Source organism: Lates calcarifer, linkage group LG8 (genome assembly GCF_001640805.2).
Source record: "Lates calcarifer isolate ASB-BC8 linkage group LG8, TLL_Latcal_v3, whole genome shotgun sequence".
In the NCBI taxonomy this organism is placed as follows: Eukaryota; Metazoa; Chordata; class Actinopteri; family Centropomidae; genus Lates; species Lates calcarifer.
The window spans coordinates 21,717,382-21,740,671 of NC_066840.1; the positions used below are offsets into that span (position 1 = coordinate 21,717,382).

The window sequence follows — 23,290 nt, forward strand, 5'->3', positions numbered from 1 at the left end:
ACGAGGACTTGAACTCGGTCCAATGGAAAAAAAAAGAAGCGGCACACCGAGTGTTGTAGCGCCATACAAAACGGTTCACCTTATTACACAAACCAAATTAACCACTCAGCCAATATTGTGAGCCTAAGAGGTCCGATGACTGCCTCGCCAGTTCGTTACTTTCATTAGAAAGATGTTATTTGCCAAATAAACGGAATAATGAAAGTAATAAAGACAATTACAAACTCATTTGAATCATAAAAACACACCCGGAAGTTTAGCCGAGATTGTGCTGCAGCAGTGCAGGGGAAGAATTAGAAAAACGTTGTGTTTATTTGGCAAAAAAAGAGGGGGCAACAAACATCATCAGAACCAGGCCAGTAAATGTGTTTATTACTGTGCGTAATTTGCAACGTCCCGGGCTTTTAATCCACAGAGACAATTTCTGATTTTCATTTCAATTTTAGCTGCTACACACTCATGAACTAGAAATGGCAACGTCCTGATTTAACACTCTAAATTACTAATAAAAGAAGCCATAACCCGTGCAGTGTAAGGTGAAACAAAACAGAAGGAAATGAAAACAAAGGGGGGTATTCAGTGCAGTCTATAGCACTGTTTATATGGATGTGATTGGTGTGCATACACTGAGGGAAATACACCTGAACAAGCCATTTATCTGCTCATTCAGTGTTAAAATAATATTTTTATAAAACAGGAAAAAGTGAAAAATCAGCCAGTGGTATTAAATGAGTTACCGAAGTGTGTATTTGCTTTATTCTGGGTTTTTTTCTGCTTTTCTGAGAGAAAAGCAGAAAAAAACACGCGTGAAAAAATGTTATTGAAACCAGTTGAACTTGATTGTGATGTAACCTCTGTTCCACACATTTTATTTGTCCCAAAAACAAGATTTTCCACCCCCCCAAAACAAGTCCTTACATCTAAACCACAAAAATATAGCTTCGTTATACTTGATAAAAAAATGTTCATGTTTAGCTGCCTCTGTGGAGGAGAGCAGAGTCAAAAGCAGAGTGAAAACAGTCGGAGCAGACGGGCAGAGAGAAGAGAGCAGAGGGGGAATACTATGTGAAATCCTGCCCAAGGTATACGGTCGCTTAAAAGGCTTAAAAGCTTGGAGAAAATTGGATCAGGGAGAATCGTCACCCAACTTTCATTATTTCCAAGTGGTGTGATTGAATTAAAGGGCAAGATGGTGGTTGGAGAGGAGTGGGGTGGATGGGTAGAGGGGGTGGAGAGGAGAGGGGGGCGGCAGCGGCGGCGGTGGTGGTGGAGGGGTGCGTAATGGCGTGGTATTAAATTCTAATTAGAGATGCAGGGGATCAATGATAGGGAGGTTGGACAGCCCGGGCCCCCAGTGCCAGCCCAATAGACTGATGAGTTATTGTCATGTAAAAAAGCGCTAGCAATAAGACCAAACGCTTTGCTATTGTCCAAGCGGAAAGAGCCAAGTTTATTATGAGGACTATATGCTCTAGAGACCTCGGGCTAGGCGGCTCTTAGGGGGCTTTTCATAAAACAGGGCTAGGTTCCTATAAAGGAGGCCAGTTTTGGAGCAGGCGCTGAGCAGTGAACATCTACCCACCGTCCAGCCTCCTTCCAACCAGTTCAAACCAAACAAGTCATCTTTCCCCCCCATCTCAGACCGCGCGTCCTCCTCATTTTTATTTTTTATTTTTTCTTTCTAACCCAATTTTTCTTGGGTTGTTTTTTTTTGTTTGACATTTTTTCCCTGGAAGTGCAGCTTTCTAACTCCACCGAGCCTTCTCAAATGTATAAAATGGAGTATTCTTACCTAAATTCCTCTGCCTACGAGTCATGTATGGCCGGGATGGACACGTCGAGCTTGGCATCGGCCTATGCGGACTTCAGTTCGTGCAGTCAAGCCAGTGGGTTTCAGTACAATCCCATCAGGACCACTTTCGGGGCCACCTCCGGCTGTCCGTCCCTCACGCCGGGGTCCTGCAGCTTGGGGACCCTGCGGGACCACCAGAGCAGCCCGTACGCCGCAGGTAAGCAGCGGCTCCGGAGCCTCAACCCGGCGTATTATAGGACGCCTTGATTGCATTTGAAAATGGAAATGTGTTTAGTATTTACCAAACGAAATTTGCTTACACAAATGAAAGAATTTATCACGTTAGAAGCGATTGCAGGCAAGCGGTAATTCGGTTACAGGGTTATACTATCCCAGTCACACCCAAAACCGCCAACAGAATTATCTTAAGCTGCCAAAATGATAGGCATAATTTATTTACTTTGCGATGAGACATAAAGCTTCGAAAATAATTAGATAACCAAAGACTAAAGCTCATTATTGACACCGAATTGGAGTTACAGTAGCAACAAGCGGGGCGGATGGGAACATTATGACAAGTTTTCAAACTTGAGCCTCAATCTGAGGAGCAACAATTAGTTTAACATTACAATTAACCGCATCACAGGTCAGCAGCGTTATCAATTCAGAACTAATTCACAGGTAATCAAAGGCATAATGGGATTGAAAGCTTTAGCGCAGCGTCCTTAAACGGATTTTATACAAAATATCGAATTTGAATTTACTTCATTTGACAACATCACAATCACACACGCTCCTGTCTTCCTGTTACCGCACAGATAAGACCGCTACACGTCTTAACGGTGACATTTCATTCATTTCGTTCACAGTTCCCTACAAACTGTTCACGGATCACGGCGGACTGAACGAGAAGAGGAAGCAGAGGCGCATCCGGACCACGTTCACCAGCGCCCAGCTGAAGGAGCTGGAGCGGGTTTTCGCTGAAACGCACTACCCGGACATCTACACCAGAGAGGAGCTAGCACTCAAAATCGATCTGACTGAAGCCAGAGTGCAGGTACACAGCCACCGGCGCTCCAACAGGGCGACAACCTGCTCCTGTTACGCACAATTACGCACAGTTACGCATGTGTGGAATTATTATGCAAATATTCATTTTTAACATACACACTTCATCATAATTACCAGTTTTAACAGATTTTAGTGAAATGTAAGTTTCACTGATTTCACAAGATGAACTACTGGCCTCCAGCTGTTGGCATCATTTACCACACACTGTTGGAGAAATGCGCAAAGTAAAGAGCTTGTGCATTTCTTTAGGGACATTTGACCCATTAAAGGCATTTATAAGTAAAACGATTCAGGAGATAATTCATCTTAATTCAGCCATGAGAGCCAGTTTAGTCCTTGCAGCTGTTTGATTTTTTTTAAAAAAAACACAGTGGTTTAACCCTTTCTCAATTTTCCAGGTGTGGTTCCAAAACCGACGTGCCAAGTTCCGCAAGCAGGAGCGGGCAGCTGCAGCGGCCGCAGCGGCTGCCAAGTCCAATTCTGGAAAGAAGTCCGATTCCAGAGACGAAGACAGCAAAGAGACCAAATCCACCGACCCCGACAGCACAGGAGGACCGGGCCCGAACCCGGTGCCCACCTCCAACTGCGGAGGACCGAGCCCCACTGGAGGGCAGGTCAACACCACCGGGAACGGACAGGTGGACCAAGTGAAGACTTCTGTGTCCACCGGCATGGGGGTGACAGCACCGAGCCAAGGCTGGGCCACCGCTCCGGGGACCATCACCTCTATCCCGGACTCACTGGGCGGGCCGTTCGCCAGCGTACTGTCGTCTTTGCAAAGACAGAACGGAGCCAAAGCTACATTAGTAAAGACCAGCATGTTCTAATGAAGCTCTAACAGCGGGGGGAGGAAAAAAAAACATGAGCAGAGGAAAAGAGAGAAGTTTCCTCCTTCTCCGGAGACTGAAAAGCAATTGCTCCAAGACAGACTTACGGACAATAAAAAGCAGTTAAAAAGAAGATGACAACTGTTATTTTATTTTTATGCCTTGCGCAGTTTCTTGTGGTCAGTTGACACTTCTGCTGTAAAAATATCCATCTTGACAAGTCATGCTGTCTTATAATAACACCTTTTTCCTTAAAGCAAGTGCAGGTTGGGTAAAAAAAACTATACTAATACCAACAAAATGACACCTGTGTTGAGATTATTCAAGCATACATTCAGTGCAAGATAATATATTTCATCCCAAATCGAAATGTTCCTCGCTTTTTAAGAAAACCTACACGTTTAAGACTGAATACCGGATGAAGCGACTTGTTAAGTTGAATATTTTTCAGCCAGTTTTAAGAGCAAACACAGACGTCTGCGCTCTGGAAACGCATCGCGCCATCGGTGAGCAACGGAGCCTCGTTTAGTCACATTACATGTCAGAGTTCAACAGCTGCTTTGTTTGGTTAGAGAGACGTGACTGAGGATGCTCTCTCACTAAAATCCGCGGTCTGAAACAACAAATATCCAACGAGACGCTGACACGTTTTTTTTTTTTTGCTTTTCTGTTTCTCTAAAGACACAACCTGCTGTGTGGAACTATAGCGTCTTACTTACAGCTGTGTTTTTGTTTCCAGGGCTGCTGAGAGTTTAGTTTCTTTAAATTATCGATATAAACACAATTATTTCCTCGAGAGAAAAAAAGGCACAAACTACTGCAATGTTCACCTCTGACAGGAAAAAAATCTGTATGTTTTGTGTGTCTTTCTACGGCAGTGTTTTTGTGGCTCAAATTGTATAGTGTTAATACGTATTATTGTCTCCTATAGTTGAACCATAGGCCATACTCCCTCGTAGATCGATCATACAAGTCTTTTTGATGTTTTACAAAATTTCCCTTGGAAGAATTTATTTTGGGTAAAAAAAAGGGAATGGATGCAAACATTGTATTTATTTCTATATAATTTGCATGTTGTCTCTTTGTCTGATTTTACAATGATTTCCCTCCCATTTTGTGAGCATTATGTAACATGTTTTGTCCAGGATCTGAAAGTTATTTATATGTAGGTAATGAATGCTTATATTTAAGAAGGAAATATTTCTACATGTGCACATAGTTTTCCAGGTGTACCATTGAAATGGTTGTTGATGATAAAAAACAAAATAATAGTCCAAGTTGCTTTTGTCATGTTTTCTTTGGACAAACTTACTAGTTGTTATCCCAGTTATAGAAAACAAATCTAAATAATCTGTAAGTATACCTTTACATACAATTTTCCTGACTTTTCTTGCTCATAAATTACAAGGTTATTCGATCATGGTCGTTTGAAAAGGCCCGAGATTTCAGCACCACGGACAGCACCGCACCGCTTCACAATTCACTGAGCCTTAAGGATTTATTTTTCCTTTAAAAAGAGCAAATATTTGCCTTTAAGTAAACAGCATTTTCTAGTACATATGCTCAGAAGCGAGTGTCAGTCTCTTAAAATATGAAACTGTATGACAAACCCGAGAAAATGTTACTTACTACTGGGGAAAAAAAGATTAAAAACTGAGAACGGAAGGAAACAGTTGATCTGGACTAGAAACAAGAGGCACTGTGTAACAACAGTAGTCATATATTTTAAAATATTTCAAAAATAACTAAACGAAAAAATGCATCTGTAAAAAGTCAGTGTTTTCTTTTTTTAATGTACATTTTTAGATATAAAATGAATTAAATTGAGTTGAATTATGTGCTACATTGAGATGTGCAGCCCGTCAGATCTTGAGGCACTGAAGAATCAACTTTAAGTAAAAGACTCCGGTTTAAAGTTATGACTCTACAGACAAACACAACTCATACTTTAGAATCATTATTATGATTTTTTTTCGTATTGTTTTTCTTACCCGCAGTGTTATTTGATTTTTTAACCAGGTGTCCCTCACAAAATATGCTTCCAACCTCAACAGGACAAACCAGGTTAATAAAAGCTTAAAGAAACCGTAACCAGAGATGACAGCGCTGTATTTGAGGGAGAAACAGACTTCAACACAGAACATGTTTCCAAAAAAAGATCAGACTTAATCTTTCCTCTTTCGCAGAAGTTCATCTGCAGTATCAAATATGTAAATGATCTATTTACCGCGTTTTTTTACTTCAATTGCTGCAAAATTACAAGACACACGTACTTTTTTTTAAATTTATAACATTTTATTTATAAACATACAGTATGCTATAAATGCCATTGCATTTAAACATCAAATTAATCTATATTTCGGATAGTGTTCAGGTGAATATTACAATAAATACAGAACAGACGTAAAGGTTTTCATTCCTCAACTATCCTGTTAAGAAGACCGTCTGAATATAGAGCTCCGTCTCAAAGATCCCGCTATAAGAGACTCAGCCGAGATTTATTCTCTAAATGAGGATAAAAAATAAAATACACAATCGGAACAGAAACTTAAAAATACTGTAGATCAGAGAGATGAACCCGGAGGGAGAAGCTTGGCTATAGGACGCAGTTCAGGTGGAGAAGAAGGAGGAGGAGGCTGCTAGTTTGCTTTCTTACAGCAAATCATTTGGTTTTAGGCTTAAACGTGCATTTTTTAAACATCCACAATACATAACCGAGCTCTTCTCATACAAGTTCATAAAAAGAAAAGAAGCAAGTGACTTAAAATGTCCAGCTGGCGGCACAGATCTTTAGTTTTCATCCAACCAAATATTGCACAGGCGCAACTGCTGCTGGTATGTGTGTTCATATTACCTCTGCTGTGTAACTAGATGTAACATGTACTGGTGATATTTATGTTTTTATTTATTTATTTTTTTGCTTTATAAATGAGTCCTACCACTGAGCAATTATCAAAATTACCTCAATTAATAGCATACAGAAGTCTATATCGCTCTAGAGTAAAACATTCAAAACTAAATCAATGGTTTTCCCCTGCAGTATATGTATATGTATATATACTGTATACTGTGTATTCTTCCAGATAGACAACAAATGTATTCCTTTCTTTGAATTCCTTTCTGGATTTATCACTGCAAATCACAGAGGAATCACAGGGGGAGAAATATGATATTAAGGGTGTTGTTTTTATGTGAAAATAAACAGTACTTATCAACTGAAGTAAAGCGTGATGTGAGGGAGGCCTGCAACCTGTCTCTCTGCAGTTTTAAGAGTTCAAAATTTGGCCAAATCCCTCCCTCCACCCCAAAAAGTAAAAAAAAAAGAAAAAAAAAAAAGAAAGAAATAAAACACCATATAGCTGGTGTTTTTTTCCTGCATCACCTTGCTTTCCTAAGGCACATTAAAGTCCTGACTTTCCACGCTGACAGGCTGGCCGAGGAACAACCTGCTGTGACCCAAAAGCACGAAAAACCGCTCACAAGTCGTGTTATTGCCCAAAATATGTGTTTATATTAGAAGTTAATTTTATTCTGAGCACAGAACGAGAGACATTAGAGATCATTGTTTGGGCCAGGGGATCAAAAAATAGTAACTTCCTATATGTGGTGGATCTAAATAGTGGGTTTATAGTGACCGTTATTGCACTTTCTAAATTAAGTTTGGTTATCTTTTTATTTTAATATAGCACCTCATTACAGGGGCATCAAATTACTAATATTATTTTTCAGATCCAGCCTGTTAAGAGAAATTAAAGAGTCCAATCTGAGCTGCCTCACCAGTTTTCTCTCTAGTTTTTGGATCCTTATCGTCCCACGCTAAGAAATTCTTTCTCAGATGATAAAAAGTGATTCAGTAACTATGTGATGTACTGCATTTCCATTATATGGAACTCAATGGGAAATATTCACATTTTTCCATTCAGGAAAATAGAATCTGATTCTACTTAACCAAGATTTGAACACCGTAATATTTTTTGTGTGTGTGTTCACTCTGACAGTATAAGAGGTCAGCATCTCCTGCCTGTTTGAAGCATCTGTAAATTTTATTGTGTTTTCTTTTCAACATGGCCGCCACTCCAGAACAGTCTCTCTCTCTCTCTCTCTCTCTCTCTCTCTCTCTCTCTCTCTCACTGCATGATGAAACAATAGTCTGTGGTGGCACGTGGACCAATCAAATCCAGATTTCACTCACGTATCAGATGACATAAACACGAAGAATATATATTTTTTTTAAACGTTGGACTGTCCCCAGATCCCCATTTGGCCCACATGATGAATCTTCATTGGTTATTGAGCTTCAGAGGACGCAAAGATCCCGACACGCTGTGAAGGACATGATTTGCAGATAATCGGGTTAAAAACAGGGATGGGGTTTCTTCCATGAACCTTGTGCTTTTCTGTTGAGCGTCACAATGTGGTGGGTTGTCCGGCCGCTTGAAAGGAAAACAGAAAGAGAGGGAAACCCACAATTTTTATAAATCACAACTATTTTCTGTGATTTCTAAGGTCAAGGACATGCAGGTCTAATGAAAGAAAACCTCTTAATGTGGGATGATGACTCAAGGATCTCCTGATTTGATTTTGTGGTTTTCAGATCTCCAACAGCTGCTCAGAGGTTATTTAAACATGAGCGAGAACTTTTTGTTTTCTGTGCAGTCAAGGTGAAAGGGATGGAAAGTTACAGTCATCCTCTCTCCAAATGCAGCATCACCAGTTTCTCTTCCTCCTGATGCAGCTTCTGATCCATCCCTCTGCTCAGCATCGCTTCACCGTGTCTGACACTTCTTTATTAAAGCTGCACTGGCGAAGATTTTTATATTAAAATCCCCTCGTCTTATCAGCCTCACAGCGGGGTGCAATAAAGGATGAAACCTTTGAAATACACCTGAAATTTTTTTTAATCATAAACCAGTGTCACCTTTACTTTGAAAACAATAAATCAAACAAACCTTTGTCTGTTTTTCTACCTGGTCCATGATTACTATATTTACTGCATTACTCATAACCGCATTTATTCATTAAAAAAGTGAAAAATGGACGACATTAGCAAATAATAAGGAACAATAACACCTTATCCTTTCTCTAATTTTAGAGAATGATTAAGCTCTCTCTTTATGAGCATTATGTAACAGGGAAGTTGCTCTTTTATTTCAGGTGGTTGTGTTTGGTGGTTGATTTTCTTGGAACTTGCTGACAGAGCTCAACCAAACTCATTCATTTTTGTTTTTGATGGACGGATGGAAACATTTGGACAGAGATGGTAGAGAAAGGGAAAGGGACCAGAGAAATACAGGGAGGTTGAGGGGGTAAGGAAGACATGGGATGGGGTGTGAAAGGGGGGTGGGGGTACTTACAGCGGGAGCGGATGTAGCACTGGTGGCAGTTGAGGAGGCCGTTTCTAATTCGGACGTCCGTCCCTGTGGTCGTGTCGCCTAACTGTCCCTTACACACCCCACACTGAAGAGAGAGAGAGGAAGGCATTTTGAAATTAATGATTAATTAATTAGTGTTTATAACAGGTGAATCTTAAATCTTAAATGTGTTACTGCTTCTCTCAGTAAGTTTCCCAACCCTGTCTGTAGCACTCTGCCACAGGCCCATTGGTTTCTATTGAAAAGGTAAACCTTTAAAACCAAAAGTATTCAGTTTCATTTTTAAAAGAGGTTCAGTGTTTTCCTAAACAGCTGGGCACTGTAGTGTTAAACAAACGTTCCTTAAACAGAAGTAAATAATGCATCTGTTGAGGACTATTTTCAGCTGCGGATGAATACATATTTAATGCTCTGGTGAATATTTTCAGCAGCAGGTTGGTGTATGTGGGAGCATGTCACCCTGTGCGACAATGTGGATCACTGATGTGTGTTTAATAGTTTCTGGACAACAATGGAGCTCTATGGCACTGACGAATAAGTCTTTGAATGCACAGACAATACTTTATCGTTGATTTTCGTCTTTTTATATATATGTTGACAGTCAAAAGAACAAAAAAATATCACAAGATTCGTCCTTTAATCAAATGTATACATTTATACATGACTTGTCAGGCAGCATTCATACCTCTAACAGATAACTGAACGAAGAAAAAATTTGATAAAATACAGAACAAGACCAAATCTTTGATGAAAAGAAGCACTTAAGGAAACTGAGCACTCTCTTTATCACCCACCTTAAAGCAGTGAATATGGAAGTAGAGGCTCAGGGTCTCTATGATCATTGCTGCCCCTTTTCCCAATGGCTGCCCACAGCTGGAGCACAGCTTCTTCCCACTGACAGACCTACAGAGGAGGGAGAGATATAGCAAACCTTCGATATTTGAAGGGATCGTAAGTACTGGCCTCTTCCTGTTAGGCTAGCTAAACTATGTTGACAGTGAACATAGTTGACAGTGAATATAAAAAAGAAACTAAGAGTAATTGTTTTGTCATACTGGAAACTTAAGAAAGACAAGAGGAAAATGCTGACCGCTACAGAAAACTGTCTTATTATCCAAAATATCTCCTAAAAAACAAATAAACAACAACTGATGCTGATCGCAACTTTAGATAACGCCATCTACATTTCCACTGTCCTTGCTGTGGACTACAGTGAACAAAAATAGATGCTTTACATTTATTTTACAGGAAAAAAGTGAGGTGGGGATGTGTATTCCACACCCTTGCTGACAATATTTCAGGTGGCTCCTTCTGCCATTTCGTCTACAAGGCTTGTCACTCCATGTCCTTGCTGTTTTTGTTTGTATCTCAATTGCTTAGGGTCCTTGTTCAGTAGTATCATCAGGGGTGATGTGCTTGCTCTGTACAGTTGACGTCATCGTGTGTTCAGTCATGCTTTTAATTGTATTATGACAACTGATCTTGGAGTGTAGAGGAGCCATAGTTTTTCCTGACACCTGGATATCTGTGGCACATTTGCAGCAATGTTTATGAATATGTTCCCTCTAAAATGAACAAAAACTACAAATAACCTTCTCCTTCTGTTTGACTCCACATTTGTTTTATTGTATTGAAATTCCAGGCAGGTTGGAGGCAGCAGTTCATGTTATGAGATGGGTGGAGAAATGTAGGAAGCAAAGCAGAAAATGACAATGCAGAAATGAACTGCCCCCCCTCACCGCCCTGCTCCCTCCCTCCCTCCATGTGGGCTGTTTGTGATGCAGTACCTGTTGGGTGCTGGAGGCAGTGTGTCTGGAGTTGGTGGACATGCTGCGGGGGGCTTTGATGAGCTGCGGCTCATGTTATTATCAATGGGACCACTCCTGGAAATGGACAGCAACATGCAACGTGATGATGGCTCACAGATACAGCAACACTATTGGCCGCTGGAGTCAGACGTGAACCAATCCAAGCCGGGGTAACTGACATATCTACTCAGCCAGACTATATTGTTTAATATGTAGTGTTCCTATGGTATGTGATTCTAATGACAATGTTTAAAACACATTTATGTTGTCATGCAGTACTATCACTTGATACTGTATAGTGGACTATGAGGGAAAATAACAGGTACAAGATGCCACCTGCTGGCCAAAAAATGAACTGAAGGTGCCTATGAAAACACCCTTTCTAACCCAGAAACATAATTGTTGCTATTCTAGGCATCTGACATTCAAACTTACACCTGGGAAAAAATTTAAGATGGCAAAAAAGATAAAAACAAAATAGACATGAGGAAACAAAACAATATATACAGCAAAAATAGTAAAAAATCTTATGCACGTGATGAAACAGCCTCTTGCATATAGAATTTATGTCAGGACAAGTTACGTCTTAACACACAACAAATGCATAATAAAGTAAAAAATACTGCTGTATCTCTGTCTTTGCAATTTAAAAGTAAATGGCACCCTCCTCTGTATGACCACAGGAAGCTCTTATCTCTCCCCCTTATGTAAGAGGGACACAAACGGATCTCTGAACTCTGGCTTAAAAAGATCATCTTCAACTATCAACCATGATTGTGGTCGTACTTGGACTGATCAACTGTCATCTCTCTCTCTCACACACACACACACATTCACACACCTCCTGTCCCCGGCAGGCCGGCTGGGCCTATTGCTGTCTGCCGTATGATCTTGTTTTTTCATTGGAGTTGAAGATTTTGCTGGCATCGGAGGAGGTTTTTGGCCGTTCTGCAGACTGTGACCGAGTGTTTCTGGCTGACTGGTGCTCTGGCTGCCTAAGCTGAGGATCACAGAGTGAGAACATATCATTTGTCAGCTGTCAAAAAACACATCACATGTATCACATCACATTTGAAAACAGCTGAGAACTTGTCTGTGGGTTCCTTCAACCTCTGAAGTTTCCACCTTCCATGCACTTAATTCACTTCTCATCAGACTGGTAATAAACTTCTCATAACTAGGACCAAATAAAAATCAGTGTTTTAGCTAACAATACTGTGACTTCAGTCTCATTCTAGGGCACTGTGGATCATAGGGTCTCTGCTAAAATGCAACATTTACTGCTTTGAGTCACTGTTCGCCAACCTTCTGCCTGTTTTCATGCTGTCGTCAGCAGTGCTGATGTCACTGGTCCGGTCATTTTCTCTCCGTTTCCCCTCCATGTTCTCTGTGCTCCCCCTCTGCGCCATCCAATCAGAAACAGGGAGAAGTTAGTTCAATGGCCAGTGTGTCCACTCATGAGAGTTTAATTAGTCTTTACCCCCAAACAACTACCCATAATCAATCAGTTATTCACCGACTGCCTCTCCAGAAGTTCCTGTTTGCGTTCCCAGTCAGCCAGCGAACGGACGATGGTGTCCTGGGGCTCAGAGGTGGAGGAGAGCTCCCCTCGGCTGGGGGAGGGCAGGGCTGAGGAGCGGGGAGTGAGAGGCGTCACAGTCTCCTCCAGTATCCTACGCTCCTGTTGTCATGGGAGAGTTGGGCAAGTAATCAGTAGTTTTAAAAATACACAACTCAGACACATTATACATTTAATTGGTGCAGTCATCCAACATTACTCTGTTTTCAGATATTCCAAGTTTTACTGAAAACAAAACACATCACAGGTGCATCATGTGGCCCCAGGCATAAACACACACACACACACCTCCTCGTGGTACTTCCTCTCCTCCTCTGCCACCTCCCTCTGTGCTTTCTCCCACTCCTCCTTCAGCTTCTCCTGCTCACGCCGGTACTTCTCCTGTTACCATGGCAACAGACACACGACATACAGCACAGAGCCTCAACGAGGAGGAAAGACTAAACTGTCTGCAGGTGGATGTTTTGGCAGGAAAACAGAGACGACGCGCAGATAAATCTGGCATCAAAAGCGGCTTTTGAGAGGCTGTTCAAAAGGCCTCAGTCTTTTTCTCTCTCAGTCGATGATAAAATTCTCTCCTGGTGCATCTTGCTTAATTTAATCCAAGAAGCGACTGAGACCTGTAAGTCCTGGCTGTAGTACTGGGTAAACTATATCAGATTTCCATGATGGATGCTCTTAGTGTGTACTCTGAATAAAAGCCTTGACTTGGAGACACGTAAAGATAGTTCGCTGTTTCTCCGTTCTGGCTAAACACTCAGATCTGATTTGCTTGTTAGGGAATAAAAGCAAACAAAAGAGACCAGAAGCAGGCAGTGCAGACAAAAGGCAAAAAGCAGAGCATGCAGAGCCTGTTGAGCACAGGGTTCCTACACAATATTCATTTCAACAGTTGCTACACATCCTTCAATTTCTTTTAGCTTGTTACTAGATGTACACCATTGTAAAAGTAACATCATCACAAAAAAGATGACACACACTTACGATAATTTTTCAAAAGCAAAAACCTTATGAAACTTTTTTTACTCTTTTTAGAGTTGTGTGGGAACCCTCAAAAGAAGATCAAATTAAAGATCAAAGATTTAAAGTGAAAGCAGCTTAGGCAAGACAGATGACAGACCAAGGTCGAAGCATAGAGACAACACAGAGTCAACCAGGGAGGTAACAAGCACATTGATGCACCAGACATTCATCCATATCGGCGCATCTCATCTCAAACTGTCCTGCAACAACTGGGAAGACGAGATATCTGTTCTTATCACTGTTGTTTTCTAGATTTATTTATCAAGATGATACTGTAGATGACGTATAGTGTATCATGGATACAAGTTAATCCATTAACTGTTTAGAAATATGTGGACTTGAGATGCACCTCGTACTGGCTGAGGAGAGAGAGGGTGATTTGGGCAGCAGCAACAGCAGCAACCTTGGACAAAGTCCTTTTAGTGTACAGTATGTGCATGAGATGGAGACGAGGGATAAAGACCAAACTAGAGGTTCTTCCACTGCACAAAATTGCCCTCTAGTGGTCAAAGTGTGCACAGGAGTAGCTGGGATGTGCCTTTAGAGGAAGATATGCTTCATATAAAACAAATATGGTGGCAAGCCTTGCAAGTAGCGATGAAATGTGGTTACTCTGTCTGAATGTAAGCTGAGCAAGTCAGTGTCAGTGCACAGCTCGAATTCGTTTTCAAAGTTTGGTCATCAGTTAAATATCTGACAGCATGGCTTTGGTGAATTGCAATTTAGAAGACAGAGAAACACCACATGGGCTAGATTTGTTTGAAAAGTGAAGGGATTATGTACACTTAGGTAAAATATAACCTTTTAAACAACATTTCACTGACTATATGTCAATATATAATTAGGACATGCTTTCAGCTGAAATACAGTCACAGAAATGCTGTTAAAACAACATTTAGGATGTAACCTTGATGTTTAAAAGACACATTGACTTGTCAAGGAAACTTAGCCCTGTTTGAAGCCAGGAGTCTAGACATTTTTTTAAAACTAAAAACTAAATAAATATGCTTGGATTATGTGTAGTTTTGTTAAGAAGTCATCAGTTATCCCTGCCTGCCATGGATACAACAAACGCAAATTACTTTAATCTAGTATCTTTGACCCAAATACAATAATGTGGGCTGTTCTAGTGACTTGCCACATCCACTGAGATGCACTGTAAATTTAAGGCCAATTAAGAGACCAGCATTTTAATTATAGTTTATAACAGAAGCCAAGAAAGCCTCTGTTCTATCCAGGTATCTCTCTGTGCTTTATTCAAGCTAAATGATTATCCACTGCTGCACTACACAAAGCTCTTTATCTTAACACAAAGGTACATGACACATCTATGCTGTCAGAGCCTCACGCAGCTGCTGAATGCTGAATAGCAAATAGTCATATGATACCTGAATTTACCAGGCAAATAGGCTAATAAAGCTTTATGTGTTGACTGCCAAACTGCATAGCTGGACTTGTTGGTCAGCAGTGCTGCATCTAATCCTGCCTTGCTCTACCCACTGAGCTCCATAAGGAATTGAACTCCTAACTTTGCAGACTCATGCGCCATGCTTCTACCCTTTGAGGTATACTGTGTACCTGCAGCATGCGCTCCTGCTCTTGCTGCCACCTTTCCTGACGCTTTCGCTCCTCATCCGGGTCCCAAGACCAGCGGTCACCCCGCCTGGCCTGGGGCAACACCGGGACTGACACCTGATAGACCCCCAACATACACACACAAAGAAACACACACACACAAACCCACACACACATCAACATGCACAAAAACACACACAACACACAAATAATCATGCGCACATTCACACCCACTCCACAAACCATTCACACATAAACACACGCTCTCACCCAACCATGAAGCCAGTGATAGATTGATATGGCCCCCGACATACATACATACACACACACACACATCCACCACAGGAAAAGAAGAAGGGAAGGGAGGAGACAGAAATAGTTGGTCTACCACAACAGCACTACTCCAATGCTAGCCAAAGGACTCCTACTAAGGAGAGAGAAGACAGAGAAAGAGAGAGATGAGCTCAAATGAAAACGAAAGCAGTCTCGGCCATCGTCTACAGCATCCTCATCTGGCATGCTACATCAACAGCTCTGTGTGTCCTGTGATATGTACAGTAGTTGAGCCTTGACACATTGAGTTCGCAGTCTGAGCCAAAACTAATACCTAATCTCAGAAAATAATGTTGGCATTTTGCATTTTGGGTTGTGAGACATGACAGGATGTTTCAAAAGTCAAAGTTTTGGCACTGAACACTACTACTGCAAGTGATGCATGCAAAAGTTTCTGTTTAAGAGAGACTCTTTATGAGCTCCCTGGATTTATTTCAAATCTTACCTGTAGAATTTTGTAATTTGTTTATCTTTTGTTACTTTTTCAGTTAAACTAAACAACTGGTAACCACTGTAAGGCAGCAGGAGGTGATAAGCCAGATGAGAAGCAGTTTAAAGGGCTTTTCAGTCAAATGATTTTACTCACATTTCCACGGCGGTCCTTTTCTGCCCCCTCTGTAGAGTAAGTGCGAGAGAGAAACACTTAAAGTTAAAACACAATTAAAACAGACATTTTGAATACAGGCGATCAAACTAACCCAAATATTAAGGGAAATGAGAATGTGCCGAGTGGTGGTTTGAGAACCTGAGGAGGAAAGATGTAGATGAAAGAAAAAGAGACAGAGCAGACCAGGAGAGAGAAAACCAGTCCACCAAGAGCAACAAACTACACTTGGAATTCATCAATCACTGTCTTTTCTCATTCTTTGGTCTTTCTTGTTTTTATACTTTGATGTATTCTGCTATAAACTGAAACATAAACAGTAATCAGGATGTTGAGGTTGACCTATTTCAAGACAACTTTTGCAGCTTTTGGTGGAAAAGCTAGAAATATGAAGCATTATGCTGGGGCTATCAAACAGTTGATGAGGATAGAAAACAGGTCATCCATTTTCATTAACTGTCACAGGTGTCTCCTTGTTGAGGAATTCTTTCATACATTTTCATCATATATCTGCATTAATACACAATACATGTACATATTTTAGCCACTTTCACTCTGATTGCCCTTTAGAAAGATCTTCAAATTCAATCTTCTAATAAAACCACACTGGTTGAACATCAACCTAAAATCAGGCTGACCATCTTCATCTTTCTTTTAATAAAAACAAACATGGCTAGTGTTCCCTCACATATCTGGTGTACAGATCTTTAATTTCATATATGTTTTCTTTTTGTTTTTGCTTTTTACATGACCATTTGCTGATTTGGTTAAGGCTTCTGGTCATTTTGTGTGCTCTTTTTATATTTTGATATTATTAGTTCAATATATTTTTCCTATGTTTTCAATAGCCTGTGGCTTATCTTCTCCTGTCACATCTGTCTTTCTATTATCTGGTCTTATGCTGTTGTAAATGAGTGCAGATAAAACACTAAACTCAACTAAATATGTGACTGGATTTTTTTTTTTTTTAGAAAGGACTGAACAACAATTCATCCTAATCAACATGATGATGTCGATATGAATCAAAATGAAGTTGGCTGCCAAAATACACTGATGAATTACACCTGAAACAACTCAGCACTTGTTTCACTGTGCATAATTTTAGCACAAATGAGAAACTTCAAAACACACTTAAAATGGAGAGAGAGAACATCACTGATAATCCACAATACTCTGGAAATGAGTTAAAAACAAGGGGGAAGGACTGACGTGCTGTTGTCTAGGTCTAGCAGAAATGGCAGGGACACACTGTGCATTCAGCACCGGGGGGTGGGGGGGCACACGAGCTCCACCGATGAATGAAAGGGTTTACCTGGTGGAATGAAGAACTCCCAACGTAACTTAGGGTTGCTGGTTGCCAGCGGAGACCTGACACTGTTTGCAAACTCTAAAGCGAAATAAAAATTATGTGGGTGGAAGGAAGAGAGGGAAGAAGGAAGGAGGGGAGGGAGGGAAGGAAATGATGAGGGATAGACAGATGTCAAAATCAGGAGTTGGAATGGACATTCAGAAAATTAGAGGTCAAATTGGGGAGGGATTTCCCAGTAATGCTCCAGTGATACTATGAGCTAAATGAACTCCAAGTGGATACCAGTCCCAACTAAAATTTCAAGACAATCCTATCATGAGGCCTAAAATCTCAGAAAACATAAAAAAGGGTCCTTATTAGTTTGCGCACCTGTCTCCTTTCTGTGAAAGTGCCATTTCACTTAAGGAGGCATAAAAAGTAAAGCAAGGCTTTTTGTAGGTTGTAAAAATAGGCTAAAAGTGGTCACAAATTATCGACAGCCCCTTTGACTCTGATTCTAACATCAAGCCATACAACAGCAAAACAGAAGTGAACAGAGTGCCAGGCTGAAAGGCAAAAGGGCTGGGGGGTGGGGGGTATGCTAATCAAACTCAGAAAACAAGGAGATGTATGGAAAAGAAGCAGCTAGCTTTGGTACTTGGATGTGAGTAGTTCACGGACCTGCTGTTGTTTCCCGTGGTGGGTGATATCCAGATGATCCTGGTGCAGCTAAGCTTGGCATATCCTCTCTTCTCTGTGACAACTCGTTGGAACTGGGAACACTTGCCTGCAGGGATATTTAAAAATTATATGTAGGATGGCATTTTCCCTCTGGACATGTTTGGTGACTGAAGTTATTATTAGTTCTGTTGGCAGCTCCACCTGTAAAGTTACTGGCTGACTTTGCTGCACGCTGACCCCCGACTGGACAAGGCTGGAGATGTTTTGACTGGTTGGTTCAGACTTTGCTTGTTCTTGTTTGGCTTCTGTAAACACACAAACAACACAACGTTATCACTACCGTTAAAATAAAATGATAAGCAGAAAGTAAAGACACTGTCCTTTAACATTTTCTTATGTTTTCCAAAAGTTCTAAGTCAACTTACAAGTGTCCATGACCTACAATAACATGTATATGAATATCCACAAGGTGTCAGCATGTTGTTCAGACCTGTAGGTGGTGTTGGTTGAGCTTCAACATTTGACTCTTTTTCCTCTTGAACAGCTGCTGTCTGGCCTCTAGTCTTCTCAAAGCTGTCTTCTGGTTTCTGCAGTTCCTATATGGGACATAAATTGTTTCAGATTTAATTATTGGTGCATAATATTATGTCTGAAAACTTACATTCCAGTCTAAGATAAACTTGTCAAAAGCCTTGAAAGATTATACAGTACAAGAAAGCATTTGTTCCAATGGCTTTGTTCCAACCAGTCTCTACAGATGTAGAAAGGAAAGCAGTAAGTGGTCTCTTTGACATAGGACGCTGCAAATATTACACATTTTGTGCTACAGAATCCACACTGTGTCCAACAAATCACCCTCTGGCTATTTATTTAGAGCTACAACCTAAATACAAATGCTCAGTCTGGCTGTAAATTGTCAGAAAAGTAACCTTTCTGGGTGGATTGGTTGAGTAAAGGAGGGTGCCATCTACTGTGCATTGAGAAAATGACAGCAGACAGGAGATTCATTTTAGGATCTTTCTTGTAAACAAATTAATTGCTATACTAAATATACAATAACACACTGCTTAATTTTAAGGTTTCGAACAACAATAGTTGCTACTCATCCTGACCGTAGGTAGTGAGGTGGGCCGACTAGGTGGTGTTGAATTATCGGTGACTTTCTCTCCTCGGACGTCCTCAGAAGCTGCTTCAGTGCCACCTTGTACCTCCTTGTCCTTTGTTGAAACGGGGCTTCCTCCTCCCGGGGAGGCGTGTGGACTGTGTATGGGTGATGCTGCTGAGGAGGCAGCATCTACAGTGCTGTTGCTGGTTTTGGAAGGGGAGGCCTGGAATTGAGGAGGAGATTCCCTTCCTTGACTCTCAGGTGTGGTGGGAACATTGTCGCTTCCTATGTTGCCATTGACTCGAAGCAAACCATCCGCCTAGATCAGACAAGGACAGGTATAATATTGGTTTTATTTGTTCCTTGTATAGTTTAAGAGACTGCATTAATAATTAAGTTAATTAACATAAGTCTACTGTGTGTACTGTGAAATGGAACACTGCAATGCAACAATTTCCCACAGGAGATTAATAAAGGATTCTGATTCTAAACAATTACTTGCCATTGGGCTATGACTTAAACCATGAATGTATCCAACTTTTTCAATATATCAGTGCCTACGTTGACTTATTTATGATATATTAGATTCTAGATTCTTTATAACTGGGATCCAGTACATTTGTGCAAAGGGGAATGAAACAGTATTTAGTCTAGCATGCAGGCAACATATCTGTATCTATAAATAAGCAAAAAACTATTGAATGCACGCAATATCAAAATAGGAAATTGCAGTTGCTTAATAATGTGTAAATGACATCAGAATCAGTTTTACTAGCGGAGTACGTTTGTGCATATAAGGAATTTGGCTCTTACTGTACTCTTAATGGCTCTTAATGTAGTTTAACACAGTACTAAGTATCTATGACAAGGTACAGGGAGATACATGTGAACATACAGCAAAAACATGACAACAGAGCTGAGCAAAGATAAATAAACATAAGACTTACAGTCATGTGTGAATGATATGTTTGTTATGATCAATTTAAGCACAACCAGTTAAAGATTCTGCTCCTTTGAACTTGAGTCTACTGCTTAAACTTCTGTTTAAATGGACGAGTTACATTTTTTTTTATAACAGCAATACTTGTTATGTATAATGTCACTAATTTTTTAGTTAATTTTATGAAAAAATAAAAATATAAAAACAAACAACTACACAACTAAAATCCCAGTGTTCTCATTTGTGGTCATTACCAGCCTCTCATCTCTGTTTGTTATTAGCGATTCATCTAGCTCACAACGCCATGCTGGCCTCTGTGACAAAGAGGCACTAATGTATGTGTGAGGAGCTCCTAGTGAGCGGTAACTTAAGACACAGTGGTGGTGTTGGGTGAATGCAGGCTCTCACTCTGCCCCCCTCCACCTCCACCTTCTCATCCCTTACCCTAGCAGCTTGTGTGGGCCCTCTTTGTCTGCTGGGAGCCCACTTCACATTGAGAGGGCCCTACTTGTCAACTTCTTAAGTCAATAGGGAACAGAGGGCTCCATTCAAAGTCGGGCTCCACTCAGACTCCTGACAAGACATTCCAGAAAAGCGCTCTGCTCCATTTGGTCTGATAATAACCAGCCCCTCCCTCTCCGCCACACCAAAACCTAAGATCTCATTTTGAATATTTCCATTTGGAAGTTTTTCCAGAAGAAAAGGAAATGGATCCTGTTGAGAGTACTTTGAGCTAAATTGAAACATTACATGCTTCTTCTGGGAGGGGAAGTCTTGCATTTTCCTAGAAACCAGTCGGCTCATCACCATGGCAGTTCTGTGGCATTCTAATGTAAATGCCAAGAGAGCTGGAGGGGAATTTACCCACAAGCCTGCGAGGAGGGCAGCCAACACTGGGAAGTAACCACATGCAAAGTGGTCAAGACCCCAATCATGCCTGCCACAGAACTGTTGTGGTTACACTAATCAAAGCTCAGTCATCTTATTTAGTTTAGAAGTTTATCATCACCATGGCGGGACTCTGAACAGAGAAACACTGCTGGACAATCAGATAATTTTAAGGCATTTTAACTTAGGTCACATTTCACCATGACAACCAGGCATTTGGCAAGTCAGTGACCAACATGGCATTTAGAGGATGTCTTACAGCAGCACCCATGACATCATTGTTATTGCTGGGAAGTGTGCTCAAAATCCTGATAATGTTAGTGGTAGACTTGACTTCTCTCTGTGGATATGATGAGATGTGCCTCACAGTCAAACTCACCTTGCAGGCCCACAGTTCAGATGCCATGGCTCGGGAGTCGAAGTAAGGCTTGGGTGTCAGCAAAGGCACCGGTTTGGGTGACAGGGCTCGGGTGGATGGCGGCTCAGACGAGCGGGAGCGAATCTGAGGCCGCTGGTGTGAAGACAAGTCTTTGGGAAACTCCTCAATTCGCGCCTCCAGCGTAGACGTGAACTTTGGAGCTGGAGCGGACTGCTGGCGCAGATACCTCAAGGGCCCGTTGGGGTCCACGTCGAAGGGGTCTGGGGTCGTCGGTGAGGCAGAGAGGGAGAGAGGGAAGGGTGAGCAGGGGAAGGAGGGGTCGGCGGATATGCTGCGATCCAGGAGCTTTGGCAGCTGCAGGCGTTCCAGGACTGCTTCACTGATGGAGAAACGCTGGGCGTAACGCTGGAGGATGGCTGATGCCTCCTCTTGGGTTTTGGCTCGTCTGTATGCCTGCCGCAGCTCCTCCTCACGACGCTCCCTGTTGACATGGAGAAAGGATAAAACGAAGCAGCTGTGTAAAATATGAAGCAACTATAATACAGTTTGATTTACATTTAGTGAGCGTCAACTTTGCTACACTCTATCAGTAGCTGACATGAAAATAGATTCAACCTGTACACAGTTAAATAAAGATTGTTATTCACAGGATATTTTCAAGAAATAAGCAGAAGACAAACCATGTGGCCAACAATAACAGCCACCATGGACAAACCAAAAAAAAGGCACAGGACATTTGGTAGAAATGTAGAGACAAATTCATTGAGAATAAAAGGCAGACAAACTAATGCACCAATTAGGTGAGAGCACAATAATACCACAGCAATGACTGTCACAATCAACGACTAAATATACCATTTGTATCCAGTGTGACAGGAAATAGGATATATTGTATTGATAGTTAAAATCATCTTTGAACTAGATTTAAGAAAAAGATCAAAACATTACAGCTGTATTCATCATAGTAAGAGATCTATTAACCTCTCAAGTAGATATGCTCTTCCTTTTTCACTTTTCTCTCTGGGAGACCTACTTAATTGAACTCCATGAGGAGTTGCTGTCACCTTTGTGCCTGCTAACAGGAATTAGGATGAATATTGAGTTCTCTTCTGTAAGAAAGACCTACTTTTCCACTACTCTACTGCTTGTTCTCTACATATACCCCTGGCTTTTTAGTTGAATACCACTTAAAATAATCATCCTGTTATTGTGTATTTTACATACTTGTCCTCCACTATCTCTCTGTACGTCTTGATGCTTCTCCTCCTCTGGGAGGAACAGGTGTCTCCTGACATCAACTGCTCCATCATCTTCCTCTCCTCCTCCTTCTTGATGAGATCCTGGGAAATACTCCTCCTCCGACTTTTCCACCGGGCCAGGTCCTGACACACACAAGCAGATTGAAAGTGTGTCAGTTCCAAATGAAACAAAGCAAGGGGGCTTGGCTTAGCAGCGACATGAGACCTGGAGCACTGCTGTGGCCCTAGAAAACTGATTTAAGTTGTCTAACTGGGGCACAGCAAGATATTACTGGGGTTTGCGTTTTGGCCTGCAGGCACCAAGAGATCACTGCATATAACTGATAAACTTCTGACACAATGGAGACAAGAAACACAAACTGTGCAGACAAGACACAATTCTCATGGGACTTAAAGTCACCCCAGCAAAATGTATGTATGTCAATGTATGAATAAATAAATGAACACAAAAAAGAATAATTAATATTAAATCTTAGACACTCACATCCTGCCAGTGATCCTCCTCTTCCTTCATCCTGTTGTACTGATTGTGCATCAGTTCATGACGCACCTGACTGTGGGGCTGCAAGATGGCCTCCTCTTCACCACGCATGTCGATCATACTCACACTCCTGGGGAAGGAGGGAGAGAGAGAGAGAGAGAGAAAGACAGAGAGAGTGAGTGAGAGAAAGAAAGATGGATGATGAAAAAAATTGAGTTGACATGTCACTTCCAGAGAAGGGCATGATTTTAATGTTGAAAATGAATTAGTCAGGTTAGGTGTTTT

The 23,290-nt window shown here is 41.2% G+C and overlaps 2 protein-coding genes across 13 annotated transcripts in view; one reads left to right on the plus strand and one right to left on the minus strand.

Moving 5' to 3' along the window:
* The first annotated feature begins 1,501 nt into the window (after positions 1–1,501).
* Positions 1,502–4,991, plus strand: phox2bb (paired like homeobox 2Bb). Its single transcript, XM_018702989.2, has 3 exons — positions 1,502–2,009; positions 2,662–2,849; positions 3,262–4,991. The coding sequence occupies exons 1-3, from the start codon at positions 1,769–1,771 to the stop codon at positions 3,688–3,690; spliced, it is 858 nt and encodes a 285-aa protein (XP_018558505.1). The 5' UTR covers positions 1,502–1,768; the 3' UTR covers positions 3,691–4,991.
* A 972-nt stretch (positions 4,992–5,963) lies between these two features.
* Positions 5,964–23,290, minus strand: part of LOC108901506 (LIM and calponin homology domains-containing protein 1) — a 151,057-nt gene continuing 133,730 nt past the window's right edge. For 8 of the 12 annotated variants that reach the window (XM_051072547.1, XM_051072546.1, XM_051072554.1 and 5 more), the window contains 18 exons: positions 23,009–23,135; positions 22,490–22,647; positions 21,266–21,746; positions 19,066–19,377; positions 18,444–18,549; positions 18,155–18,258; positions 17,954–18,059; positions 17,297–17,371; positions 15,967–15,995; positions 15,051–15,164; positions 12,738–12,830; positions 12,387–12,551; positions 12,176–12,270; positions 11,712–11,870; positions 10,850–10,945; positions 9,857–9,965; positions 9,045–9,147; positions 5,964–8,123 (listed from right to left, as the gene is read on the minus strand). In XM_051072547.1, the coding sequence (XP_050928504.1) occupies positions 8,098–8,123; positions 9,045–9,147; positions 9,857–9,965; positions 10,850–10,945; positions 11,712–11,870; positions 12,176–12,270; positions 12,387–12,551; positions 12,738–12,830; positions 15,051–15,164; positions 15,967–15,995; positions 17,297–17,371; positions 17,954–18,059; positions 18,155–18,258; positions 18,444–18,549; positions 19,066–19,377; positions 21,266–21,746; positions 22,490–22,647; positions 23,009–23,135 (2,458 nt within the window). In that variant the 3' untranslated portion in view covers positions 5,964–8,097. The remainder of the gene's footprint in view (positions 8,124–9,044; positions 9,148–9,856; positions 9,966–10,849; positions 10,946–11,711; positions 11,871–12,175; positions 12,271–12,386; positions 12,552–12,737; positions 12,831–15,050; positions 15,165–15,966; positions 15,996–17,296; positions 17,372–17,953; positions 18,060–18,154; positions 18,259–18,443; positions 18,550–19,065; positions 19,378–21,265; positions 21,747–22,489; positions 22,648–23,008; positions 23,136–23,290) is intronic. The other 4 variants (XM_051072550.1, XM_051072549.1, XM_051072551.1 and 1 more) reach the window with 4 other exon arrangements.